General features: G+C 42.2%; 1 protein-coding gene across 1 annotated transcript in view; it reads left to right on the top strand.

The window, feature by feature from the left end:
• Window positions 1-289: 289 nt before the first annotated feature.
• Window positions 290-25523, top strand: part of AMER3 (APC membrane recruitment protein 3) — a 39694-nt gene continuing 14460 nt past the window's right edge. Inside the window, exons 1-2 of the mRNA XM_064666942.1 lie at window positions 290-418; window positions 7195-10227. Of these exons, the coding sequence (XP_064523012.1) occupies window positions 7216-10209 (2994 nt within the window). The 5' untranslated portion in view covers window positions 290-418; window positions 7195-7215 and the 3' untranslated portion in view covers window positions 10210-10227. The remainder of the gene's footprint in view (window positions 419-7194; window positions 10228-25523) is intronic.

Genomic DNA, 25523 nt, shown 5'->3' with positions numbered 1-25523 from the left:
CAGCACATGAGAAATGAAATTAATCTGGATGTGTTCCTCCCTGTTTAATAAGCAGTCATACAGAGGGGAACCAAAATGCTGGCTCAGGACTCCCAAGCTTACCTTCTGGGCTTTTACTCCTAAAGCAGCGGAGGCATTTCCCTTATTCCAGCAGACAGCTGAAATAAGCATCTTTCCTATATCAAGCTACATGTGGAAGCTTAGAATCTATATAAGGTACAAAAAAGCTACAAGCAAGAGGAATGAGGGGGTGGGGATGAAGGAAGAAGGAGGAGGAAAAGACAGGGGGTGGAGAGTAACACTGGAGAGCAGCAGCGGTCCAGCCCCTCAGAATCTGAAAAGCATCACAGGAGCCTCTGGATAAAGACCAGCCTCAGAAGCAAGGAGACAGAGGATTTCTGTTCAGTGATAAAACATGGTGAGTAGGGATTTCGTGATCTCTCTTATTGTTAGCTCTGGTGCAATGGCATTTTCTTTGACACTCACAGCCACTCTGAGGGACTGTGATTTTGGGATGACTGCTTGTTTTTGAAGCATTGCTTTTTACTTCTTTTTCCATACGTTTGACAAGTGTGTGCCTGTGTTTATATGAATGTGCATCCTATGTCCTTTTAAAGCAATAAATTATAGAGGACAGCTAAAGCTGTCAGCATTAACACTTTGCTGTCTGGTACCAACAGGCTGCTGGCCAGGGCAAGAAAAAATGCCCTGTTTCCTTCTCAGGTACCCAGTGGAAATTTCTGCTCTGCTGCCTTCTCCCAGCAACACAGTGATGATTTGACAGCTCCCTGTGCAGGAGTTGATGCTGCCCTTTTTCATGGCATAATTTAAGCAGTAACGTTTCTTTCAGTCTCAGGTAGAGAAGAAAACTGAATGAGGGGTGCAGAGGTTTTGTCAGAGAAGGAGCCTCCTTTTGTCATGGTCTCAGCCTCCTTCTGTCATGCTGTACACCCCATGGGGCTGGGGGAGCAGTTGGGTGCCCCATATGGGGCTGAGGGGAACAGTGGGTGCTGCTGTGCCCCCAGGGATCCCTCCTGTCAGCACACAGCAGGACAGTGTGCTGAGAGTAGAAACGTAGTTAATTTTACTATGAAAAATCCTGAGCTCCACAAAACAGTTGTCAGGGCTTAAAGGAAGGTTCAGACTCCCCTATAGCACATTGCTAATAAGATTAAGCATTTAAAGACACATCTTTCTAGTATTCTGCTGGGGCAGTGTAAGATTTTACTTTGTGTGCTCATTGGAACTATGACTGAAGAAAAAAACCCACCAATGTGCTTTTTGCTGGTTCTTCATGGAAAGCCATTGCCTGACCTAAATGTATATGCAAGGAATTAGGCATCATGAATTAGCCAAGAGAGACAAATGGTTAAGGGGAATGATAAGATACAGGCACTAAGGATGACGAGAGTACTCCTCCTGAGGAGAGGCATGAGCTCAATGCAGGTTTGTGTGTCACACAGCCGCCTTTAAAAATAAACATTCTGCTGTTTTCTGAATGATGACTGTCCCTGATTACATCCTCCATCCTTCCCACCCTTTTCTTTTTGCTTTATAATGGAGATGAGATAGTGGCAGAGTAATCAGTTTAAGGGAGAAGATGAGCCCTGCTTTAAAATCCTCTTTGGTTTTTACCAGAAGAACAGTTACATTTATTTGCTTACTAGAAAACAGTGTTACAATAACTGCAGGGAGGGTATCACTACCCTCCAGCAAGAAGGCATTTTTTTCTGCTTTGCAATTAAAAAACAAATTAATAGAATGGAATATTTGTTCATTATTATTAGCAAGTATTTCCACTATTAACTTTTATCTTCTGAGATAGACAGTTAATGTTTTTGACTGCAAATAAACAGTCTTATTCAAAAAATATCCCCCCCACACACTTTACTGGGAGCACCAGCTGTTCTTTATGCATTGCTGATTAGATCCTAGGCATTAAAAATTAGTATTGTCCACTGACTTTGAAAGTAGCTGTGGCTTTCACCACCTCAAGCTTGATTGGTTTTGCATTTTAGGACTTCCAACTGGTGCACAGCAAAAATCCTCCCAATGTTAACTGGGCATAGGAGGGGAGAGCCTCCCAGAGTACTCCATTCTTTTTGCCTTTCCCATCACACGATTTCTCAGGAAATATTTTAAAAAAACTTTTCATCTTAAAATGCATTCATTTTAAGCATAATTCGTGTCCAAATGCCCAAATAAGATAAATGTTTTCAGGAAATTTAATTATGCTGCTGCTTCTGAGGGGAAAGCAGGGTAACATTTTCAAAGGTACCTCTGATACTCAGCATCTTAAGTCTGATTGATATGAAGCCACTTGTGGAAAAGGGATTTTGGACTCACTCCAAACTTGTATCCTGAAATATAAAAACAATCCAAAGAGAGGTTTTCCTTCTTTTTAAATTAAAAAGCCTAAAAGAATATTCAAAGTTTATAAACTCTTTCATTTAATGAAAGGAACATGCTTGGAGGGAGGTGAAATTCAGATGCTAAGTGATGCAGAATTCTGCTTCACAAGAGACAGCAAGGCACCAACTACACCACCTGCTTGATCTAAATGTAAAGAAAGAGCAGTCCTATCTCCCCTGCAAAAACACTGTATTCTGAATTTTACTTATTTCTATCTCCAATAGGGACAGTTGCATGTAAACTGCACGTCTAACAAACAAGAGTATCCAAGCCAGACACTTGATAAGATTTTGGAATAAATGAACCTTAATTATATTTTTTGCTACTTAAGCAAAATTATTTTTGAGCCAAACCTGCTGAAGCCAGAGAGTTCATCTAAATTTCCTCTTTGAAACACTATTGTTTCTATCCCTGCAATCACACTGAAGCAGATACTTCTGCTTTCCCAGCTGGATGATCTTCCTAGTGCTACATGCAAGAGGACTGAAATTCTACCTTTTCTTAGAAGATAACCTAAACAAAACTGTCCAGCTAGTAAGATATAAGATATCAATTTTGACACCAGCTCAAAACCCAAAGCAAGGCTTCCCCCATTCCAGCACAGAAGGAAACTTGTAAACAGCTGAGCCTGGCAAACAGCTGCAGGGACCATGGACAGAGGCAAATGGGACCCCTCTCTTTGACCCACATGACAAGAGGCAATATTTGGACAGTTTGAATCCTGCTTCCACCCATTTTCCTAAGGAATATCTGGTTCCATTGCACTCCTCTTTGGCCCTTGCTTGTTGACCTGGACTTAGGTAGAATTTAGGCCATCTGAATATGGCTCTTATTAACCAGAACAGTTACCTAATTCAGTCTTGTTCAGGTCCTCATAACCCAGAACCATAAGCAATTGCTTTGACTGTCCTAAAACCAAGTTTCCTCAGCCCACAGGAATGTGTTCATCTTTCCATTCTAAAACTTTAATTTACTTCCAGATGAATCACAGATACAGTAAAACCTTCAGAGTTTATGAAAAGGCTGTCACATACCCTGTGCAGATGGTGTATGTTTGAACATGAAGTATCTCTGTGTTTTATGAGCAATATTATCCAAATTTAAAACAAAACCTTATTTCCATTATAGTATAAACCCAAAATCAAGATCTAATTGCCTGCTTAGACACCTGTGAAATCCTAAAAGTGAGAAGCTGGTATGATCAAGCCAGATAAAAGTACTGTTTACTGTGGATGGGAAGTCTCAATGCTGCTGCACCTAACATTGTTGTAAATGACAACTAAACTGTAGCCCAGTACAAGATTCAACTATGTCCTCTATTTAAATCCATGTATTTTGGACAAGTAATTTCACAGATACTAAAAAAGAGGTCAAGTTTCATTACCAAAGAAAACATCCAGAATCTGTTCAAAACAGTATAACATAGTCTCAGTAGACTGACTGCTGGTTTCCATAGGTTTCTGTTTTTCACAGTGATTTTAATTGCAAATTGTATTTCCTTTACAAAGGTGGAAATCAGTCCCTCATATGTCTTTTATCCCCGTGGAAGAACAGATATACTGCAAGTTAAGTCCAAGGGAAGAATAATTAAAAAGGAACACACAGGCAATAGTGTAGCTGAGTGTAAGGGTCAAGAAATCCCAGAGAAAATGTACCATTTTTTAGATGCCTAGAATAATTTTTCATGGAATTTTGATTAGCTTTACATAAGTACTGGAGGGTAACTTTCCCTTACAGCACTTTAATCTGTTTGTGACTTCACTGGTACAGGTTCTGGGGTTAGAGATATAACCTGTGTCCCTGCAAAGACAAAAAATAGATATCATGGTGTAGTCCATTACAATAAAAAGGGCTAAAATACAGATTATAGATATATATGTCTATATCTAAGATATAGAAAGAGAGCAACATCACATAAACATTTGTTCTGTATTTGGGAAGAAGCTCATTGATAATTTATGTCATATGAGGATGAAGAGGAACTCATCATATGGGAAGTTACAAGGGTTTTAAAAAGTCCGCAGACTCTGGTGGTCTGTCCTGAAGAGCCCTCAAAGAATTGACTGAGGGGGTCTTCCTTTTGTTGGTGTTCATTCATAACAACATTTTTAATGTGGAAGATTCCCGAAGATGAGACAGTCTTAAAACAGAATAAGCAGGATGACACAATGAACTAGATACTAAGTCTGGCATGAATCCTGTGGGAATATTAGGGAAAAGAATATATGGGATTAAATAGAGACATGAAATAATCAGAATACAAAGTTGGTGGCTAAATATATAGTAGATATTAAAAAGCCCAAACCAAACAAAAATCCCACAAAATCTAAATGACATCTAACGCCTTTTTCCCTCATCAGAGGAAACTGAAAAGGTAGCACAGGCTACCATCAGTGTATCTTACATTATTATACTACATATATTCTCAGTATAGATGTTATTTGGGCCATTTGGGCTTTCATGTTAAAACCATTCATCTAATCTATTATAAAAAAAAAAGAGGAACAAGCCCTAAAGTGTCTAGACCCAGTTGTCAGACTGGTTATCCACTGTGTCTTTATAAGGGAGATACAATTCAGATCAAACATTACTTTATTACAAAGATTGTCTAATAATATCCTGAATTCTTAGCTTTACTAAATGTCATAGTTGACAATAAATAAATCCACCTCTAAAAGCCTTTTTAATCCATCTACAGATAAAGTTCCTAAGTATGCAATATCCTACAAAAGTGACCCTTGCTTAATACTCAGAATGGGCAGAAACAGCTGCAGGACTTGAAGGAGTTCTACATAACACTGTTATAAGGCTGGCATTTGCCATGTCACAGACCTCTAAGGAGCTTCTCAGCAGCACCAGGAGCTTCCCACAGGGACACAGTACCTACTTCTATACTTGCAAAGGACTGAGATGTCAGGCACTTCATTTTTGGGATATTAATAACTGGTCTTGCATCAGCCGTTTCTGATTGTTTTCACGACTCTGTTGGAGTCCTACACACTGAATCTCTTGTCGATCACACCTTGCTTTTCAGAAGGAGTGTAATCCTGTCCCAGTGACCTATTTCTAAATATGCAAAACAAGTTTCCCGCAGCATCAGTGAACTCCAAATACCTGACAGTGTAGTAAAATGTTTACTGGCTTCCATTAAGAATGCTCTGCAACACTCACAGGCAGCCCCAAGCACAAATAAATGTGCCAACATGTCAATCATACTGACAGACACCCATCTATCACCACCCACCATGTTTTCCAGAGCATGTCAAATATTCACACTCTACCCTTAAGTTTTCTGCCTTTTATCACTGACCTACATTTAGTTGTAAATATTGCTAATCACCTGCTAGTTTGCAGCTTCTGTGAGCAATGGGCTGTCCCTGATGTGCCTGCTGGAGCAGAGCTGCGGGTGACAATGCTCAGATCTGCATCTTATGAGGTGCTGATCAGAGTGGGGACATTCCCAGCAAGCCCTGGCGACTGGAAAGCCTCTGGAGGCTACAGACAGCTGCTGTAGTTCCAGGTAGACTGAAGACCACTTTACGTTGTACTTAGGAGTACAAAGGCTTGGCTTGGTGCTGAATTTAAAATCTCCCATTCAGTGTCTCCAATTGTTTAATTATGTCTAAACAATTCAAAACAAGATAAATCATTAACTGAGATTTCACTAAGGAAAGATCCAAGCATGTTCTTTCAAGAAAAGGGCTTGGAGTTACTGTCCTGCTTCCCATCCAGTAAAAATCTGTTCTTTCTAACAGCTTTTAGAAAGTGTTTGCTTCTTCCCTGACCTACCTTTATGTAAGTCCACTGACTTACTCAATATTCAAGTTGATACAAGACAGAAAAGGATCAGGCGTGTCTATGAAATAACTGCTGGAAAGCTGAAAGCAACATGGCTAAAATAATGAATGACTAAATAGATTTATGAAAACATAAAACAGGTTCAAAACTAAACCATATAGGCAGGTACCATATTGATAGAGGTACTAGAGTATTTTTAGAAATAGCTAATCAATGCACAGTGCAGATTGAACGTGCCAATGCCTCTGTGTGCTACACTGTTCTTTGTGAATCGGAGATGACTCTTCTGTCATAATTAACAGTGATTTTTCAGTATGGCATTTTTGACTTCTGACAATAAAAGTAGTAGTGCAGAAAATGTTCCATTATGTTCAGGAGGAAGCGAAGCAAACCCAGTAATTCAGTTTCAGCTCATTTCCAGGGTAGTACCAAGGTTTATGGATTTTCTATTCACAGGTAAGGATTATTTTATTATAAAAGGAGTATCATGTGTCAAATGTTTGATCCATTTTCTCAGGAGATTTCCCACATTGAGCTCTCTGTCCTCCTCAAACACACAGATTTATGAGCTGCTGCCTCCCTGATGCCCACATTTGCATGGTAAAGTTTCTCAGGAGTTGTTTTTCATTGATGCCTCTTCTACTTTCAGAACAGGACCTCTATCTTGTTAAAAGCCATACTGAAGTCATAATCCTCAATCCAACCCCCTTTATTTCTAACATACAAACTGTTCTCTGACCCTCAGCTACCAATCCATAATGTGTACTGTCTTCTCCTCACTGGATCTTCCAGCCAACACACCTTCAGCTTCACTCAATCTGTTTGTCATGCAGTACCAGGACTCAGTGATGGAAATGTCCAGTGATAGACAAACCCAATTCCATAATGCTTCACATCCCTCCCTTTGTTCTCCAGTTGCTTTCCAAATTTACAAGTGCTAGCCACCAACCTCACAGTAGTTGTGTTCTGCTGTTTTCCTTCCAGAAACAGATGTGAGGAAGCAGCATGGAGCTCAAGAGAGGAAAGACCTTCATAAAATCCAGTGTGCAACATGAGAAAGTGCCACCAGTGCATACAGCTCCTACCAACAAAGATGAGATGGGGAAAGACAAAAAGGGAGCTCTAGAGGGAAACCAAAGTGTGGCCGAAGTCCAGCTGGCATGTTTGGCCACACACAAGAGCTACAGATTTTCTACCAGAGCAACAAAGAATGGAGCTGGTGACCACAGCCTGGAAAAATCATCTGGGTCCTCCTACAAACTTGTAAGGAAGAGTAAAACCCACGAGTGCGTTGCTGAGGCAGACAAAGCAGGGCACTGCAGCCCCAGCAGCAAGGCATGTGAGGAGGGGTTTTCTGGAAAGGGTAAGGGCAGACTTGTCAACAGCATCAGCTTTTCAGGGATGTCCAGCTCCAGCAGTAAGAAGGAGTGTGTGGTCAGCCCCAGCCAGTCTGCCTGCAGCAGTCAGATGATTGATTATAGGAACTTTGTGCCACAGATGCCTTTTGTACCAGCTGTCGCAAAAACCATTCCCAGGAAGAGGATTTCCCTCAAGAGATCTAAGAAAGGGCTCAGAGATATATTTCATATAAGAAAAAATAAGCCAGACAGCCTCACATTTCTGGTTGAGAAGGACAAGAACCTGTCCTCTCCAGGTTGCAAGAGTGAGTTGCCTGGGCGTCTTGCAAAGTATCTTTTCAAAACTGGAGAAACATTTGCAGCTGATTGTTTGTCACAGGACTGCTCAGACAGTGAACTGCAGTCTGACTCCTCCTATGACTGCTGCAATGCCCTGTGTGAAGATGTTGCCTCCCTGAAGAGCTTTGACTCCCTCACCGGCTGTGGGGAAATCTTTGCTGATGAGAGCTCTGCTCACCTGGAGCTGGAGAACAGCAAAGACCTTCTGCTGAGGCGAAGTAAGCACAAAGACAGCCCTGTCATGGGCTCTTTCCAAGGGGGGGTGGAGCAGCTGGCCTCTCCTGGCCAGAATGAGACTGTGGAATTTGCAAAGTTTTGGGACAACATCAACAAATCAGTACGGCTACATCAGAGTGCTCTGTTTGAAAAGAAGCTGCTGAAGATACCTGGTTCTGACACAGAAAAGATTAAAAGTCAGGCTGCCATACTGGTGACAAGCCCCCAGGTGTCACCTGATAAAGAAGGAGACAATTCCAAAGACAGCTCCACAGAAACAGAAACACCGAAAAGTGAAAACCAGGAATCCACATCCACAAGCGATGAAGGCTACTATGATTCCTTCTCTCCTGGACAAGATGATGAACTGAAGGAAGCTCAGACCCCTGGTGTCCCAGGTAGATTTCCAAGAGACAGCTACAGTGGAGATGCCCTTTATGAGCTTTTCTATGACCCAAACGAAGTCAAAACAAACCCAGTCCTTGACGATGACTTGTGCACATCAGAAACCATTTCAGAGCAAGCCATTGAGATCCCTCTGTCCATTTACAGCTTTCACGTTGGAGCTGAGGAGAACATGGCTTCCCAACCAACTCTAGACATTATCAGCCAGGGGTTTTTCCACAGCTCGTGGAAAGGCAAAGAATGCTTGCTAAAGCTCTGTGATACTGAGCTCTCACTGACTATGGGGATTATAAACTGGCTGCGAAAACACTCAGGACTCATGTCCTCCCCTGACTCTCTTCAGAGTCCTCAATCACAGCCAGAAAAGTCCAATGATTCATCAGTCCTGCCCAGTCCCAGTCCAGAGCAGGAACTGAGCACAGAAGCTCAGCAGGAGAAACCAAGCAAGGAAGATTCTAACGCATTTAATGTATGTGTGTCTTTGGATGAAAGCAAATACACAGCCCAGGCCTCTTCAGTAAACACTGCTGAAAGAGACCACAGCCTGGACTCCTGCCCAAACACATCTAACCTGGATTTCCAAGGAAGAGAAGGGAGTCACCACAAGGATTTTTCTACAGTGCCTGGGATTGTGGAAACCACCAGATCATCAAGTTATGCACCACAATCACAGGCTAACGGAGGCAACCTGCAGACGTCTTCAACTGACAACGAGAAGGCGGCAATTTCATTGGGATGTGAGACATCTGGAGCTAAAAACCCACTGCCAGAAAAGTTGAACAGAGAGAATGGCTCCCAGAGCTCTGAAAATCCTTCATTAGATGATAATCACGAAGTAGAATCATGTTACTCCTACAAGACTGCTGCAACCTCACTCCTAGATCCCCTTGAGAGGGAGGACAGCAACAAGCCAGTGTATCACTCTCTCTCTATTTCCTGTGACAAACCACCACAGCCTCTCACCCTCAGGCACTTCCAGAGCTACATTAGCCCCACACCAACAGAGAGCAGCACTAACATAGTGCAGCTCTTAGAGCACTGTGTAACACAGGTGGCATCATTAAAAATCAGCTATGAAAACAAGCAGCTGGAGGACAAATACATCGGGAATGAAATGAACAGTATCATTCATAAGATGTCTCGGTACAAAAACAAGTTATTGTTGCAAAATGAATGCAGCTGCAGTGCTCAAAATCCAGAATACACCAGTATTCCTAGCACAAACCAATATGAGACCAGTTTACAATCCAGTAGTCTGTATTTGAAGCAAAATGGGGAGCAAATTTGCTCTGAAGATCAGAAAAGTAAAGCAAAAATCCTCAATGAGGTCACTGGAAGCAAGATAAATTTTGAATATGCCCAGCTAGATAATCAAGCACTCTCCTATTTAAAGGACTTCAGTCTCAACCCAAGTGACTCTGCCCCTGCAACATCTCTTAGCAGACCAACGTTTTTACCTCTCTTTAACTCTGTCTGCTCAGACATACCTGCCACGTTCTCAGGCAGCACTGCTGCCTCTGTAGCTGACTCGCTGCAGCTCCAGGAGGCCAAGCAGTGCAGCTCAGGGCCCTGGGCTTACACAGAGACCCCCTGCCAGGGCCTGGCTGGAAGAAGTGTTCTGTCCCCTCTCCTAGAGGCAGTGGCCCCGGATACAGCAGTGACAGCGAGGAGCCATCAGTAACACACCTGCATGGAGAAGGTGAGTGCTCCCAGGAAGTGGGGTATTAAATGTGAAATGAGTAACATCTGTTCCCTTTCCACTGAGAGACACTTACAGCAGCTGTCTGACGTATTCGAGGTCTCTCAGCTACACAAGGGTCACACAAGAAAGCCAGGGATCTTGCAATCTTCAGGAAGAGCTGAAGCCAAGGCTTGACAGGCTTCTCAAAAGAAGGATTATAGGGGCTGTGCTGCACTCAAGCATTTGAAAATCCTTGAACCACACTTCCACAGTATAGGGAGATCCAGAATTTGTCCTCTGGCACAGAGTAAGAAACAGCAGATGAAGCACTCAGCCATTGTGCCAGTTCAGGTTTGGCTGTCACGTGAGGCTTTGGGCCAGAGCAGGTACCCTCTGTACACACTGTTCTAACTCTGTGCCAGTAGAGAACTCCTCTGTCCTCCAGCTGCTGAGAGGAATTCTTGTAGAAGTATAAAACTTGTGGAAATCCTCTATCATGTGCCCTGCCAAATCTGACAGATTGGCTGGACTCTGCCCAGCCCTGGCACTCTGAGAAGATCTCTTTGGAGGTGGTGGAAGAGGAGAGGAGGCTGCAGCAAAGACCAGGATAGAGAATTAAGGAACAGCTCATTATTGAACAGAGGGACACAGGGAACATAACACTTCTCTGGCTCTTGTTGCTCACAGTAGTGTGTCTGCTTCTGGTCATCTCTAAAGGCTTCCTAAGCAGCACAAACTAAAAAGGACAGTGTTTCTCTCTGCATGAGGCAAGAACATCCTTACATTTTCAAGTCCGTGGAGGTTCAGCCACCCACTTGGCTATTTATATCATTGTGGAAGTGACCTTGCCCACTAACAAGTCTCCCATTGCAGGGAGCAACATTTTTTTAGGGTCTACATGAAGTTAAGGGCCGCAGACTGTCAGTTTTCCATACCCTTTATTAACACATCATTCAGTTATAATCTGTTCATCAGTGAATTAGGTCTTCCTCTCCTGAAAGAAGTGATTCTAGTTTTTTTTCCATTTTTGTTGCAAGCAATGCTGCATTTGTGAAGTTTCTGCTGACTAGCAAGTCACCTACTTATGTCACTGGATTTTTTAGCAGAACTTGTCATTCAAGAACACATCACTATCGTTAGAACTACTTGCCTCTTTTAGATATTTCTGAAATTAAAAGCTGAGTAACAGGCATGGCAAGGTTTGTGCTAACAGCTAGTATATGTAAGAAACCAGGGCTAGGCACAGCTTTTTTAGGTTAGAAGAATAGATCAACATATGCATGGCCTGATATTTTTAAGTTGTGAATATTAATCCACAGGGTACTGCTAAGAATATCCCTGCCTTCGCAGGCTAGGAATGCAAAGGGATTCTAATTTTGAGGAGCTGCTTTCTGGTAGAAACAGAGAAGGGAGTCAGAGCTGTGTGACTGTCAGGAGTGGTAACAGACTGTATCTTTACACTGAACGAGACATAACACGAGCAGACATTCCTGGGCTGGGGGCACTTTCTTTGCATTGTATCAAGTGGCAGCTGCTGTGTGACACCACGTGCCAGGACCGACAATACCTGCCAGGGCAGGGATGTGACACAGGTCACAGATGCAGCATCACCTGAGTCTCAGAGAGAAGGCAATTCAAGTTTTTTCCAAAAGGGAACTGTTGGTTTACGATAGAGGTTTATCTAACAGTAAAAGGAATGGCACCCCAGAATATAGATGGAATTTGCCTTTTTGTAAGGTGACTTTAAGGACTGGGCTCATTTCAAGGAATCATTTTACTGCAGCCTTGATGTTTGTTCCAATTTCTTACAGAAAAAAAAATTAGACAATAATTAAAATGGCTTTTAACATGGTTAAAAGAACTGGCTCTAGTGACATATAAACACCGCCATGTGACCGAGTTTTCCTACGCAGTATCTCTTGCCTGCCCACATTCCCAGATGGCCCACAGGTTTGCCAGAAACTTTAAATCCTTGTGAAGATGACTCAGGATCTTTGCCTTGATCACGGGGGTGGCAGTGTAAGAGAGGCAATACACAAACATGGTGTCACCCCTGAATCCATGGAGACAGACATCATCGAGAAACACTCCTACGCTGGACATGACTGTGCAAACCCCAAGAGCTTGTACGTAAAGAAGGCTTTAAAATGCCTCGCTCGGCAGCTGTGAGAGAAGTGACGGATACAGAGGTGGCTCCTGCTTTGCTCCTCAGAACAAATGCAGCCCCTGCTCCTGCCATGGACTCCCAGATCTGACCTGAAGGAGGTGGGAAGAAGAAGGTCAGCTTTCTTGCCATTTGTCACGGGGCACAGGAAGAGCTCATATCAAAAGCCATTAAAATCTCCAGGTTTCACCAGTCCATCTTCACATGTCCCAGTGCCCATCCTCGCTGCTCCAACTGGTGTGCAGGGTTCCCCTGAGCCTTGCCTGGTCTCTGGGGCTTCGCTGCCCTGTGATTAAGAGTGGTACAAGAAATGCCAGTCACAGCTTCTCCTCCATCTCTCCCTTCCCTGGCATTTTAGAAAGAAAGCTGCAAATGTCTTATGTCTGAGCTCACCAGGAATTTGAACCCTGGCAGTAAAGGAATCCCAGGGGCAAATGGCATCCTTATGTGGGAATATAGAAGGCTTATGTAGAAGGTGGGAATTACCAGTAGAAAGTGCAATGAAAGGTATAATTTTCATTCTTCAGTACCTAAAGGCTAGGATTTAGTGAATGCAGTCCAACTCCTGAATACAGAGAGGATTTTTAGATCTATACATTCATGGATCATAGAAAACAAGCTGCAGAAGTCTGTGCCTTTCCATCAGATGTTTTTCAGCAGGAAACTTCATCTTCAACAAGGAAACAGTCCTCAAGCAGTGCATTGGGATACCTTTCCCAGCTCTAAAGTCTCTGGAACTAACCAAACAGACAACACCACATATCATAGCAACTGGACACAGCTAGAACAAAACACTCTCTGCAAACAGCAGCATTTCAGACCACTGAGCTATTTCTACAACGTAATGGGGTTTGAACTGCATCTTCCATTAACTGGTAGATGTGGCAAAGCAATAAAACCCATGTGTGCCCCCAATAATATGTGCTCACTTCATTGAAATGCTGAACTGCCACATTATGCACCAGTTGAAGACTTTGGACGTGTTTCAGTGATAGCCCTGAAAGAGTGCATTGCAATATGCTTGCCCTCAGGTCAGCAAAAAATACATAACTGTCAATCAAAGAGGGATTGCTATAATAGATAGGGCAGCTGTAGATAAAAGGAGACAGTATTGCATGTGTGATTGCTGTTATCAAGGAACTGAGATTCAGAAGCAGATGAAATACAGCCCAGGCACTGCAAGGTGACAGAATAATGTGTATGTGATACTTACCAACTGAAGGGCTACCCACAGTTTAGGCAATTCCTGTAATGCTTTTTATTCCCTGCTCGTTCAATTTTATTACTTCCTGGTTCAACTTCATTCCTGTTCTCTTAAATAAAGTCGCATTTCTTCCAGACAGATAATTTCTCAATCTGTCAGGCATAGGGAAGGCAAACTGCAATATTTGGATTTGATAAAAAGGAAAAGCAGAGTGGAGCCTCATCTGCATATAGGCAATTGTCTGATAAACTACAATATTAATTTTCAAAATGCCCAGAGATACCTTAATAGGTGAAAAATAAAGGCAGAATCCCTGTGCACACAGGAGGAAAGTGCATGGTAACATTCAAAGTCTGGTGTAAGAAATCCTCGTGTTTCCATGCTCTCTCTATGGCACAGCAAAGGGGTCATCTCTCAAGTCTCACATGATAAATTTTAAAAACAACAAAGTGCAGAGACAGACAGCACATTTTCTGCATTGGAAGTGCCTCTGGCTCTGAAACATACACCTGTATAAAGTCAGATGCCCAGATGAGGTTGCAGTGAACTCGACATTGAAATCTCATCTGACAGTCCAGCAGCCACACACACACACAGAGTCACATCCACACACACACTGCTGGTCAGAGAAATGCACCACCACGTACAAATGTACTGTTTGTCACACGTGGTGCTGTGCAAGCAAAGAGCAGGGAGACAGAGGTGACAGGTCACTGCCTCTGCTAATACATTTGAGTGTTAGTCACCATGTGCCCAGATACTTGGGTTAAATGCTAAATTAAACGATTTTCTCCTTCATTAAACACTGTTGCTTGTGGACTTGGCTCTGTCTCGCTGTACTGTCTCCATGGTACTTTGTCATCAATGCTCACTCTACCCAAAATCAGAATTCTATCAGGAGGAAGAAATGTTCTTGCCAGCTTACTTTCTAGAGAAGGGGTTTTCCACACAGTTATCAGCACAGATAATCCCTCAAATGGCAGATGCACTATAATGTGTTTCATTTTAAAACTGAAGAAATTGATTTGCTGCTTTACTCGCTATTGCAGCGGGATGGTTTCCATGGATACAGCCTTATAGGGACTCTATTTTTCCCCTGTTGACAACAGTACAGAAAGCTAAATTCTCATCTTCATTGCACCAGCATAAATTTGAAGCCAGGGAAATGATTACGAGATTTAACCTTGAGAGCAGCAATTGGCTCTCAGTCTCCTTCAGCCTCAAATTTGAGATTTTCAGGGGGATGGCAATGAAGGGAAAAAATAAAGGAAAAACAGTTTCTGTGGACAGCAGCATGGGCTGAGGGACAGGAAACAAACACAATGCCTCTGTGTGAGAAATGGGGAGCAGTCAAGGCAGAATGCAAACACTTTGACTGCTTATTCAGAGGTTTAATGTGTTCTCATTTAACTGCAAAAATACAAGTCAAGTTTGGGCTATATAAGTTTGACTATAGAAGACCTTAGAATTATCTGCATGGCACTGAGCCTTTTGTTTAAAAGAGTCAGTTGTTACCATTCTGCAGAAGACCTTCAGTTTTGCTGAGGTGGTCAGGAAGGCATAAGGGTTGGGAAGAAGGGGGAAGCGAGACTTGTGTCCAGTTACGGAGGCCTCCAAACAACTCTGCATCCCACCTCTGCCAATGGGCTGCAGTAGGTGCTTGGAAAAGGAGTGTCAGAACCACAGCAAATGGAGAATTTTGAAATCTGAAGTAACCAGCCTCCAACACTCTGCTAATCAGCACTCTCTGAGCTGGACAGTGGCTCCTCCTGTATGTCTGGGTTTAGTGCTCCCTTTCCCAAACTCACTTAAGCACAGGAACTTCAAAGGTTTCTAATTCGTGTTATGAACCTTGTGTTGTTTAATGTCTTTAAGGCACCTCTTAAAACCTGATGTCTATTGTGGTGTACATACCAGTTTTGCTTTGTAAAACTTCCAAAATATTCCTTTTGAATTTCCTCCTTTTCTGACATCTATTTGTCCCTAAAACAGACACTGTCCCATCTTGTGGCCTAGCAACACTCAGGAAATTACAGACACTGGTGTGATTTAGGGCAGAGGGGCCTCTATGTAAACAAAGTCTGAGATTACAGGGAGATGGAAAGAACAGAAATCCCCAGCACCAGTAAATTTTTCTAAAAAACCCCACAAAACCAAAACTACCCCCCCCAAAAAAAGCAACCAACAACAAAAAACCACCCCAAAACACAAAAAAGCCCCAACCAAAAACCTCCACCCAAGCCCCAAATTGACCATCCAGTGAAAGGCATGAAGGACTGCTGTCATGAGCACAGTAGCACTGTGAGCCTGCACTCTTTTAAGGAAATGTCCAAAATACAGTTCCCCATCAGGTCTTATAGAAGGCTGTTCTGTTTTAAGCAAACTCTCCTTGTCAGTTCTTCCAGAAAGACTAGACTGCACACATCTGCTGTGGCAAGTTTCTTATGTCACTCAAACCATGGGGACTGTATCTCTTTTACATTTGAAGGTGAGAAAGATATTCACAGTTCTTGGACAGTAACAGAGCTCAGAAAAGAGAGAAAGGCTTTCTTCTGTGAGAAGGAAGTACTGTGTGTTAGGTTTTCCCTATGGAGCAAAGCAATAATCTGAGCCTCTCTCTACATGCCCTGTGTCAGGCTATTCAGGGAAAGCTTAAGAGATCTTGTGGCACTTAATAATAGTGGCAGCCAGTGATGAGAACTGCACAAATGATACCAAGATACTGCAGCCAGCAAGTTTCTCTCTTCCCACAATCAGCTGTCCTCCACTTTGAAGTGATTATATCACCCGAGGGGAGACTGTTAGTCTGCAGGTTGAGATACAGGAAAGATTACTGGAGATCCAAGAAAAAGGAAGGTCCACTTTGTCCTTATAGAGAAAAGGAAGTCAAATGCAGATTGTATTGCCCCATCTCCTCTTCACAAGTCTTCTCCCATTGTGATACTTTCCTTTCCAAAGCTACTTCTTTTTCCTTTCATGATAACTTTCCCTTTAACTTGCCCCAAACGGGCTCAACTCTTCCCTCTCACATGCTGTACGTTCCTTCTGCTGCCTCTCACAGACCAAATCTGCTTCAAAACCCTTTTTCCTTTCCCACATGGCTGCCAAGCTGACGCCTCCCAAACAGTTGTCCCCACCCTCTTCAGGAAGGCAGCCTCTTCCCCAGACTCATAAAATCCCTAAATCCCCATCTCACTGGCTGAGTCTGAAGCAGTGGGGAACAGCTGGGAAAGGAATTTCACACAAAGGAAGAAAAGCCATAATTTAGAACTGGCCCTTTCCTATCACTCGTCTCCCTCTTTCATTCTGCAAAGGAAATGTGCAGACTCTACAGAATCCAAACCTGCAGCATGTTGTAATTGATTATGCACAAACTGAAAATGTGCTCAGCACACAGAGCACAGAGGCTTCCCCAGCACCTACAGTGCCAGGCCTGCAAAAGCTTCCAAGCTCTGTTTAACTCCACAGAGCTAAGCCTTGGGTTCTGTGCTTTGCTCACACTACAGATGGTGACTGAAGGACGTGGGAGAATCACAACCCAAGGTTAGGCAGGATTAAGGATTTTTTGCCACCCCCCCCATCACTTCTTTGTTATGTTTCTCCACCTCACAGCCAACAGAGGGGGAAAAAAAATCAAGTCAGGGTGGTTTCTGGGCTGTGATACACAAACAGGGAGATGCCTGCTGAGAAATCAATGGCAAGACAAATTCTGTCTGACTTCAGCATGGATGGAGAGGGAGCCTGATGTACAGCAGGAGATATTAGGCAAACCACTGCATGGGAAATTCTCACAGCTCCAGCTTTTCAAAGACATTGTGCCCTCTGCTTTCAGCTGCACTTTTAGGAAATGCTTGATTGGGTGTTAGCCTTAATTAACCCTGATGCAGTTGCAATTTTGAAATACGGGAAGGGTGTATTTTACACAAACATCGAACGTTGCTTGTCAGCAGCAGGAAAAACGAAGGGAAACGAGCGGCTCTTCCGCCTGTGTCCTTTAAATAGAGGAGGCTGCAATTTGTGGCTCTTGCAGAAATACCAGCTCAATCTCCCTTCCTTATCTATTCTGTCTTCCCTCAAACATACAGGCAAGTTGGGTTTTGCTCTGACAAAAAGCACTAAGTAGACTGTTGCTATAGCAACCAACTCCCTGAAACCCATTTATAATTAAGATGGTGGTCTAACCACCCAAAAAATACATCCTGCAAAACCCCTGGGTTTGCAGCTTCCTAGGTAAAAACTGTGTGCTTTTACAGTGAGTCCCTCTGACCAGGGCAAGGTTGGTTAGGATGGATTGCAAGAGTGGGTAGGTCTTTGGAAGTAGTTTGCTACTGAGATAGCAAAAAGATGTCAGGAAACAACAGGGTTGCAATGTAAGGCTTTTTTTTTTTCTGCTAGGTTTCTTAAAGCTTCAATAAAAAACAAGATCGTACTTGAATCATCTCAGCTCTCAAAAGTACCCTTCAACCATAACCTGTAAAATTTTGGAACACCTAATGAATCATACTTACAAATTTTGAAACGCCCTTAGCTTTTTTTTTTTCCTTCACAATTCAAAAGCTGTTTTAAAATCATGCAATAAAATTAATTAATAATTTAAGAATTATTTAAAATTATTAATTTAATTAATAATTTTTAGAAAAAGGTATGTTAGTTTTCCCTTTAGTGTTTACTAAAGGAGATGCCAACTAGATTGAAGGACTTAATGTGATCCTTGAAACACAAATTAAGAATGGATGAGGTTCTTTTAAAAATGACATTTATTGCTGATTGAGGGCTGTATGATGTGAATGACAGAAAATGAAGGCTTTATGTCATGAGATTTTATAGTGATAAACATATGCACAGACACTTAAAAGGAAGATGTCTCTCTTGCTCTTTTGACCTCTGAACTTTACAGATTTTATATTATTAAAGATAACATACCCATCAGTCTATGCAAAAATTGTAATGCCTTCCACCCACAGTGGCTTGATCAAATAGCCATCAAACCATAAAAATATAAAATACTGGGGCAGCTTATTGTTTCTCAAGTTAGATTATACTCTATTATAATGTGTTTCAGACCCGCTTAATAAAGGGCCATTTAGGCCTTCAAGTATTAAATCCAAATAGGAAGTGGGCTTTTAAAAGAAATCCAGAGACCAGGCACCATTCATTTAACTGAATAGAGTTTCCTCTAAATATTGATTGTTCATCCTTTACTTCCATTTTTCTACTTTTTGTTTGTTTTCTTGGAAAAATGTATGTTTTCTCTTTATTTCTTCAATTTCTTAGTAACCGTGTTCTAACATTTTATAGACTAGTGTAACCTCAGAACCACAAACTGCAAACTGCTGCTCTGCGGTGAAGATCTGAGCTCTCCAAACATTCTAAATCTCATGATCAGAAAAGAAAGCTCCACCTTTCCAGTCACTTTCCTTCCTTCCAGCTTGGTCCTACCCCTTGTCATTCACCAATGTCTGTCATGACACTGGTTCCTGTTCTGCTGCTCCTGCCTATGCCTTAACTGTGTTTTTGGGAAGCTGTGTTTTTGTAAGGCCAAATCCTGTAGCTCATTTTCAGCCTAACAAACAGTAAACACAATCAGGAATTTTTATTGATTTAAACTGATAGGATACTGCTCTTAATACCTGTGGGATTCCCTCAGAAATCAATATCAGTAATTACCACCATCAGTGTGCTCATGTGAACCATACTGTGTTCTGTTTCCCCACATGAGCAGGGTAGCATTCTTCCCTGAGCTGAATTATGACCTATGACAGGAGGTATTCTGTCTCCAATTAATAAAGAAAAAATGAAAAAGTCTATAATTACATTAACTATTATTGGATACTAACTATTATTGGCTTAATCAGCCATATTTTGGATTTTCTACAGGTAAATGATTGAAACTCCCAGTTGCCCACACTGGCAAAAAAACAAACAACCCAAAACAAACACCAAACAAACAAACAAAACAAACAAACACCTCCTCACCGCGGTTTCTCCGTTTCTTTATCTAACATTATACCTTTAAAATCAAAAGGAATGGAATTTGAGGCAATTCAAATGAATGTACATAAATCATCTGACTTCATATTGACTGTAATTATGATTTTTCCTCTAGGAAATATAAAAATCTTTATGCTGGAAGTCAGCAGTGAATAATAACTCTTTACACTTACCCATGTTCTATACTTCAAGTTTTGGAGACAAATTCTGTAAGGTACAACCAGTCTTGTGGAGGAATACACTCTAAAAGTGCAAACTTTACTACTGTCCCCAGAACAGGCCTGGGGTACAAGGGCAGGAGCCAACCAGAACACACAGCTGGGTCACTCTTCACCTGAGCTGAGAGCCAGGCAAGCCAGCAGTGAGCAACCAGCAAAGGGAGGAGCACAGTCCTCTGCAAGCCAGCACCACTTGGCTTGGGCAGGGTGCACCAGATGGCCCTTTTGGCAACTCAGGGAGCCACTGACAGGATTCCAAAGTGGACGTGGTCACCAGGCCTGCACTGAGCTGCAGTTACTGTAGATGAGCTGATGAGGAAGGAAGTTAAAGGAACATTGCAACATGCATAATCTTAAAGAAGGCAATGAAAATTTTTATGAAGTACTGGTAGCTGTGAAATCTAGAAGTGAAACATTGGCAACAACCTAAGCAACACAACTTAGGTATCCTATAGGCACTTCTTTTGTTAGACTTCTCAAGGTCACACTCCTCTTTCCTGCACGTGCCCAGGATACACAGGCAGTGTACAAGAGAGCTGGTCCTCCCCAGTCAACACAACATCTGTTCCTGCATTCTTGTGAGGCACAGGTTTCTTCAAGTTCTGACAGCTCTCTGTGATTTGGGCTTTTCAGTGGGCTGGGAACACCTGGATAGTGGAAAAAACAAAGATAATATGGGCTTTGGGGAGGGCACTGCAGTGGGACCAAATATTTTTCTGCATGGCAGAGCTTCCATCTGGCCTGGCCTGCTAGAGCAGCCAAGAACCACAGACAAGCCAAGGTTCTGGGAGAGCAGAACAGCAGACACAGCACGTTCCCACACATTTCCACTGCAAGACACCTCAGCCCTGTGTGCACAGCCTGCTCCAGCCCCAGTCCACGGATCACGGAGCATTCCCTGTAATTGCAGACCCACTGGTCCCCTCTGACTCCACTCAGCAGTTTGCCAAGAAGCATTGTTCCCTACAGAGCACAGGGCATGCACTAGCCTTTCACATTCCCTCTTCACAGTCTGCTTCACTGCCAGCCATCCCATGGTTCCTCCATGCCCGTGGGACACAGTGGGCACAGACTTGGGCCCAAGAATTGCAGTGCTCAAACCAGCCAAACAGTTTCGTCATCGGGGCCGGTTCTATTAATAAATGGCCCATTAGTCACTGTGGTTTCTGATGGGATGCTACATGTGTTAAAAGAATGAATGCTTCATGTAGCTTCCAATTAGCTGGGAAATGTTTTCTGGTTCTTTGCCTAGAAGGACTTAGACAACACTAGCATTGTTAGCAATGAACTGCCACCTCCTAATGTTGAGTTACAAGATTTAGTGGGTTACTAAACTACTACTGACCTTCTTTGATTATTTTTCTTAATTACTCAGGAAGCTTTTGAAAGATGCTATAAAACAGATATTTCAAATTAACAGAAATTGGGACAGTATGTATTTACAATAGATGAGTTTATTTGTAACTCTGTGGCACCAAACTATCGTTCAGAAAAAAACCCGTGAGACAGGATTCCTAAATATGTTTTAGACTGGCTTCCAAACCAATTCAGCAAAACCAGTCTTATTTAAAGAAAATTGCCTTTAGGCAACTGTAGACCCTGAACATTCTCCATTAGGATGTGGGGTCCAATTTTCTTACTACTAAACGACCTCTTTGCAGTTCTGTGCTACTGCTCTGCTTCTGCCTCCTCCTTCACCTCTCTTAGCTCTGATTCCTTTCTGCAGCAGGGGGAGAAGTGCAGACCTGAAGCCTCTTTCCTGCTGCCAGGAAAAAGGATACAGAGAGAACAGTTTGTTATCTACCTCCCTGTTTTACCTTGTATATTGTTTGGACACTTCAGGAAGGTCTTCCAGGAAGGAACCTCCAGACCCTCTCCTGCTCCTACTGGTACATCTGCACTCCTCTTAACTGTGTCTCTTTGCCTTGAAGCAGAGAGAGCCTCTCACCCTCAACCTGACCTGCTGGCATTGTAGTTTCAGTCCTCATTTTATTTAATCAGCTCAGGAAATCTATAGAAAGTATTCTGTTACCTAATGAGAATGTCATATGGCAATCACCCGCAACATACAGATCAATAACCTTCCCCTAAGGGCAGTTGTATCTCACAGCAATCCACTGAGTGTTAGAATTGAAGGCACAAAAATTTAAAGTGAGCATAATACAATGATGAATAATGGCCCAGTACAAACTTTTTTCCTAGTGGAACAAAATCCTACCACTGAGAGACCTTTCTCTAGCATCCAGGAAGAAAATCCTTAAGTCAGTGTCATGGTTTGAGATAGTCCCAAAATCCAATCCCCTCGCTCCATTCCCCCCCCCCACATCTCAACCTAATGTGAGATGGGTTTTTCCAGACAAAACACACCAGACTCAAAGTGGGGGAAAGGGAATATATTACAATGACTGTACAAATAAGACATAACCACTACACAGCTCAGCGTAAGGAACATTGAAAACCTTGTTTTACTATGATTCCTGACCTTCTACAGGAACTAGTCACTTAGTTCCTTTGACATAAATCTATAGTAACAAATACCCAAAGCAGCATAATCAATTGAAAAATCTACTAAGTTATTAATTGACACACAGAATACTTCTTTGTGGTTTTGAGGCATACCTTAAAAATCCATCTCAGTGAGAATAAAAACGTGTTCTCATTCAAAAACATCAGAAAAGTTCATTTCTGTAACTTTAACTCATTATTGGAACAATTTGCCAATATTTCAGCTATGCTTTCACATTTCCCTCCAACTAGTTGGCAGAACTAGTCATTTACCCAAGTTTAACTGAAGATTAGGGATTTCTCCCTAATCTTATTGGGAGAATAATAATAAATCGTTATTTATTGGGCAGCGGTGCTACTTCTGCTTCTTTCAGAAAACTCAGTTCTACTTTCCTGTGACCACTGTTTGATCCCTCTTCTTGCAGGTTTCCACATTTAAAGTTGCTCCTGGTAATAGGCTAAACTCTCTTCTACTGAACCGTCCCAGTGTTAGGGACAAGCATAAATCGATCAATGCTGGCTAGCAATGGGTCTGATTTTCCTTAAAAGTCAGGCTTTTCTTCAAATACAGTCTCTGAAGATGGGAAGGGGCCACCTGTGGGACTGATCTCTGGTTTGCACACCACTGTCTAATACCTTCCAAACTGGAAACCTTGCATCAATTTATAACTTGGCATTAACTGCATTTCCATGAACACAAATACCTAAGAGTATGAAGTGCAGTGATTTCTGGAAATCTTGTGTGTTTTATGCCTTGGGAGCCAGCTGAAAACACTCACAAAATCTTTGCCTTTTTATCAAAATCCCAAATTTGGAAAACCTCTGCTCATCTCATCCATGGTATCAATGAGGTTCATTCAAAGAACAGCAAAGAATGAAGGCTTAGACTCAATTTGTAGGGAAAAAAATTTTAACAGAAATGACAAGATTCTGGAATTTCTTCATAGTAATTCACAAGGCCGAACTTAGACCCTCCATAATTCAAGAGTACTTCTGAGTAATTCTCTCCTCATAAAAGAGACAGGAGGAGAAAGAGAGTTATGATCAGTTATGATAGACAGAAATAGATTGCTGTCAGGCAGTTGCAGAGAGCGAGAACATCCCCCCTGAGCCTTCTTTTCTCCAACCTTAACACTCCCAGCTCCCTCAGCTGCTCCTCATCAGACTTGTGCTCCAGCCCCTTCCCCAGCTCCACTGCCCTTCCCTGGACACACTCCAGGGAATGCCTTTTGTGTTGTGAGGAGCTCAAAACCGAACACAGGATTTGAGGTGCCTCACCAGTGCCCAGCCCTGGCTTTATCAGCCACACTTTTGCTGACACACGAAGGCATAGCAGCAAGCTATGTACCATTGGAACTGAGGTGTCATTGAAATCACTTTCTATTCTTTCTTCTCCAAGTTTTTGTTAGACATTTGAGCCATAAAATACAGAAAACTTAATCCTGCTCACTGTGTCCTTCCAGCCTTTTAAGTGACTTTCTGAAGAGGATGCAAATGGAAACATGAAATGCAACACATTATTCAATTATGATGCCTAAGTAGCCACTTTGCATCTTTTAAATAAAACAGGATGTTCCCATGCTGTGTGGAGATGCTTTTACAATGTAGGGGCCTTTTGACTGATGCATCTGCAAGAATACAAATGCTTACAAAACACAAATTTTAACTGTGTAAGTCCTCTGCCTTTATCAGGTAGAGTTCTCCTCCCCAGAAGGTCAGGAGCAAGAAGAATGCCATGTTCAGCTAACTGTGCTGCAGTTGGGCACCCTTGGACTTATTTTCCCAGATACTCCGACCCATTCTATGTTCACATCATTTAATGGACATGCAAGTTTACAATAGAATGTGTCCTAATTTTTGGACATGGGGGGAAGGGCTACAAAAGAGCCTTTGCTGGGTTATGAGAAGTAAACAGGTCAGTGATTCAACATTTTCTGACAAAGTGCTGAGTTAAGTTAAGCAAACTTAACAGGCAGTCAAGATGATGCTAAATCACAGGACAGATTCTTAGGATTGACTAAGCACCATAAATCCAGTGAATTCCCTTTCCAAAGACTGACTGTATGGAAAGGGAATACTTGGATGGTTAAGAAAAAGCATTCAACACTATTATAAAAGACTGTCAAATTTCTGGGTCACATTCATACTGGCCAATTTCCAGCTGGAAGAGCAACTCTATAGGGTTGGAAATACAACAGCATAGAGCATCCTACAACAATGACTGGAAAAGAGGAATGCAAAGATGACTCAGAAATACTGTCTTCTCCATTCAGCACAGCTCAAGTGTTACTGCAAAAAACTCAGCTACACTTGTAGTACCTTGCATGTTTTCCACATTATCCAAGCTGATCTGCCCAGATACAAGATCTATGGCTCACAACACCAGACTCCTGGTAATAACTGTTAACAAAAAGACCTGCTAAACTTCACACAGAAATGGTGTGTTTAACATTGAGCATTAGAAAAAACTCACAGTGTCTCAAAAGAAGTATGTGAAACCACAGAAGGGTTTGCAGAATAACTAACTTAACATCCAAGGATGCCTTAAGTTGTGTAGCACTCAGGGCTCCAGGAGTCTTAGTCTTGTAGTCCCTTCAAGACGAAGGGAAATGAGGTCATCCCTCAGCACAAAACCTGCCCCACAGTCCACAGCCCTCGTGATCTGTTGTACCCCATCACTGGCAATGCCAGAGATTTAATCTGGCAGGAACCAAGAAGTTACGAAGCCCAAAGGAAGTAATTTGGGCATTTGCCCTTTGCCTGCCCCAGGTGTTTACCAGGGCATGTCCTAGACTGACTCACAACTTTTCCTTCCTTTTTTTTTTCCAAGAGACTGCTGTTAAGTCAAACCAATGTAGCCATACAATCAGTTCTAAATAGGAGGGTCATAAAAATTACAGAACTTACTACAGCCCAGCCCAGTTGCTGTTTTTATGTCATGAGCATTGCTAAATATAGCACAGGAAGACTTCTTTCTCCTTCCTCCCCACCCCACGCATGGCTGACAGCATGACATTTACCACATTCACAGCCCTCACTGTTAAAAAAAAGAAGTTATCTTCCAAAATTAAAATCACCTCCTTCAGCAAAGTGAACAGAGTCACTCATACTAGTTAAGATGTAATTTATATTCAACTCTCTAGTTATCTGTATGACATATAGTGAACCTAAAAGCAAGTTTTTAAAATAGATCTTTTTAAAATACACTAAAAATATAACATTCTTAGAATAA

This window comes from Pseudopipra pipra, chromosome 10 (genome assembly GCF_036250125.1).
Source record: "Pseudopipra pipra isolate bDixPip1 chromosome 10, bDixPip1.hap1, whole genome shotgun sequence".
Lineage (NCBI taxonomy): Eukaryota > Metazoa > Chordata > Aves > Passeriformes > Pipridae > Pseudopipra > Pseudopipra pipra.
This window is presented reverse-complemented; position numbering and strand designations above follow the sequence as displayed.